The sequence below is a fragment of the Neodiprion fabricii genome, chromosome 3 (genome assembly GCF_021155785.1).
Source record: "Neodiprion fabricii isolate iyNeoFabr1 chromosome 3, iyNeoFabr1.1, whole genome shotgun sequence".
NCBI lineage: Eukaryota > Metazoa > Arthropoda > Insecta > Hymenoptera > Diprionidae > Neodiprion > Neodiprion fabricii.
Window position 1 is genome coordinate 8,775,255 of NC_060241.1, and position 3,710 is coordinate 8,778,964.

The following is a 3,710-nucleotide window of genomic DNA, read 5'->3' on the forward strand; positions in this document are numbered from 1 at the left end:
TTACAGTCCTTACACGGTATTATACTTCCAGTCTCGCCCTCCTGATTACATGTATACAATTTGTAGTGCCATCTCTTCTAGCTATTCTAACCACGTCTTTTAGAGTTTAAAGATTTAAATTGACCGCGTATGGTGCCTCCAGTGGAGGTGGCGGCGCCACACGGTCACTTTCGTCATAACATTTTTTCGTGCTAACAAGTAAACACGTAAGAGTTTTTTAATCAAAACATTTTAATTTATTTAACGGACAATTCAAGTTTTTATTACTTAAAAATGGGTGGACATAAGAGGAAATCTTCTGATCGAGACAAAGATTATGAAAAATTAAAAAAGCGACTGCGTGAAATGGAAAAGAAGCTGGAAAAACGCGAACAGAGGATAAACAACGACAAGGAGAATGACAATGGCGGTGCTCAGAATGGAAAGTTAGGTGAGCCGGAACAAACAAATGTCTAAGCAGCTCCCTTAAACCTGTCAAAAAATCGAAGCAAGTATTATTTAGGCAATTATTGTAAAATATATATATATATACATACATATCCGTCAAGGTTATGCGAGACATAACATAAGTACGGAAATTAAAAACAGCTGAGCTTATACGTGAGATAAGACAAAGCTGAAAATATTATGGTTGAACTTACACGAGAGGTAAGACATAACCAAAATAAACTACTTTCTCTCTCTCTTTTACAGAGACTCCAGGGAGCACTGTGAACGCCACACCGAAAAATCCGGAGGAGAGAGAAACTCCAGTTATAGATTTATCAAATGAAAATGAAACTGGGGAAACATCACAAGAAACACAATCAGCCAGTGGGGTTACAGAAACTTTAGACCTGGACCCAGAGATCCTAAAAATCATCGGAGAAACTCCAGCGTCTGAGCCAGAAGGCTTAAAACTATCAAGTCATATTTCTAATCGCTGGAAAATGTGGCTCAAAACGGGACAAACTAAAGAAACTAAAGAGCTTCTACTCAAAAAATACCCCAGAAAAGGTGAATGTTCTTTAGAAGCCCCGAAGTTAAACCCTGAAATTGCTGCATCACTAAATGATGGGTCTCTTAAGAGAGATAAATACTTCTCAAACACCCAAAACTTAGCTGGCTCTGCATTATCAGCATTAAGTTTGGTCATCGATCCCTTACTCACAAAGAAACGAGAAAAAATTGACATAAAAAAGATGTTAGAAAATTTATGGGAATCTTCACAAATTTTAATTGAGTTGTACCGAGGACAGACTATAGCCAGAAAAGCTTGTATTCTGCCTAGTCTAAACAAACAAACGGCTGCACTATTGGGGAAGACTGAGACTGGTGAGCTGTTATTTGGAGACAAGTTGGGGGAAAAGATTAAGGAATCTAAAGTTATTGATAAAATAGGGACAGATATAAAATCCCAACAGTCTTCTAAGAAACCTGGAGCTCCAACGAGCCATTTAAATGTGAAGAGCCCGTCTGTTCCACGATACCAAGCTCAGGCGGGCACAAAACCAAAACCATCCAAGCCGAGTTACAATCAGAAATATTCCAGCCAATCGAAAGGTCCACAGAGTCACCACCGGGGTCAGAACAGCAAGAATCGGAGCCGATATTAATCAACGAATCTCAGGTAAATATTGCAGGAAGGCTAAGCGCATTTTTAAGCAAGTGGCGTACAATTACATCAGATCCCTTCATACTGCAAGCTATTAAGGGGTATAAAATACCCTTTAAGTCAAAACCATACCAACCGAAACCACCACTCGAGCGCAATTGGACAGATCTTGAAATTTCCGCTATAAAAGTAGAAATTCAGAGATTATTAAAATTAGGAGCAGTAGAGAAAGTTTCACCGATGGAAGACCAGTTTATATCCTCGTTCTTCTTGGTCCCAAAGCCAGATGGATCTAACAGATTTATAATTAATTTGAAAGATCTAAACGAGTTCATCGAGGTGGATCATTTTAAAATGGAAGACATGAGAACAGTTTGTAGATTACTCGCACCAGGAGTTTTTATGGGTACTATTGATTTTAAAGATGCCTATTTCTTAATGCAAGTGAATAAGTCAGATAGAAAATATCTTAAATTTGTTTTCCAAGGGGAAATCTACGAGTTCACATGTGTTCCATTCGGTCTTTGCTCAGCCCCGTTCGTATTTACGAAGGTATTAAAACCTGTTATCAATATCCTTCGAGAGGAAGGATTTTTATCCGTTGTATACCTTGATGATTTTCTCTGTATGGGGCTAGATATCAAATCTTGCTTGGCAAACTTAAGAGCGACGAAAGAACTTCTAATTTCTCTCGGTTTTATTGTAAACGAAGAAAAAAGTAATTTTAAGCCAAGCAGACGATGCAAATATTTGGGGCTGATTATTGATTCAGAGAAGTTCTGTCTACAGTTGACTGACCAGAAAAGAGAATCCATTTTATATCAAGTAAATATTTTAATGAAGAAGCAGACATGCAAAATAAGAATTTTAGCCCAAATAATTGGGACACTCATAGCTGCTTGCCCAGCTGTTGAATATGGTATGCTACATTGTAAGCTACTTGAAAAAGCCAAAACAGAAGCTCTAACAGCAAATTATAATAATTACGAAAAAACCATGTTGTTACCAAAATATATTTCTGAAGATCTCAGATGGTGGGGGGAAAAAATCCCCATAGCTTCACGTAAAATAAGGATAGCGGATTATAAAAGAGAAATTTTCTCAGACGCTTCACTTACAGGCTGGGGAGCGTATTGTGACGGAAAGCATGCTCGAGGTTTCTGGAAACCAGAGGAAAAAAGCTCACATATTAATGATCTTGAACTACGAGCAGCTTTTTTGGCATTAAAGTGCTTTGCAACAGAGTTAAGTGATTGCGAGATTTTAATCAGAGTTGATAATTCAACAGCAAAGGCTTATATAAATAAAATGGGTGGTTCGCAATTCCTGCACTTACATCTACTGGCCAAAGAAATTTGGGACTGGTGTGAAGAACGGAGGATCTGGCTTTATGCTTCTTACATTCCATCAAGAGAAAATAAAGAAGCAGATAATCAATCTCGCGTAAAAAATATAGATACTGAATGGAGTTTAGCGGACTATGCGTTCAAACGCATCATAAAACGGTTTGGTGAACCGGCAATTGATCTATTTGCTTCACGAAATAATTCTAAATGTAGAAAATATTGCGCTTGGGAACGTGATCCGGATGCTATGGTGATAGATGCTTTTACAATTAATTGGAAAAAATATAAATTTTACGCATTTCCACCTTTCGCTTTAATAGCGCGAGTATTACAAAAAATTATTAATGATGGAGCATCTGGTGTCATTGTAATACCACTGTGGTCAACACAACCGTGGTTCCCACTGCTTGAAAACCTTATGACTTCTGATATGTTAATATTTAAACCTAATAATAATCTTCTAATTTCTCCGCTTAGCGACCAACGGTCCCATCCCATGGCGGCGACACTTACCCTGGCGGCCGTCAGATTATCAGGGAAGCGTTCTCAAGAAAAAATCTACCAGAATCATCATTAGAAATTCTGACAGCGTCTCTAGCAGAGTCTACTATTAAACAATACAATAGTGCGTTAAAGGACTGGTGGATGTTTTCAGTAGCAAAAGAACGGGACCCATTTGTCGTTGACGCAAGTTCAGTACTAGATTTTTTATCACAGAAATTCAAGGATGGCGCAGCTTACGGGACCCTCAACACTACAAGATCGGCTAT

The 3,710-nt window shown here is 38.2% G+C and overlaps 1 protein-coding gene across 1 annotated transcript; it reads left to right on the plus strand.

Moving 5' to 3' along the window:
- Window positions 1–211: 211 nt before the first annotated feature.
- Window positions 212–1,075, plus strand: LOC124177577. The gene is made up of 3 exons (XM_046560090.1): window positions 212–430; window positions 694–996; window positions 1,068–1,075. Exons 1-3 carry the CDS (start codon window positions 274–276, stop codon window positions 1,073–1,075), a joined length of 468 nt encoding a protein of 155 aa, XP_046416046.1. The 5' UTR covers window positions 212–273.
- Window positions 1,076–3,710: the final 2,635 nt, after the last annotated feature.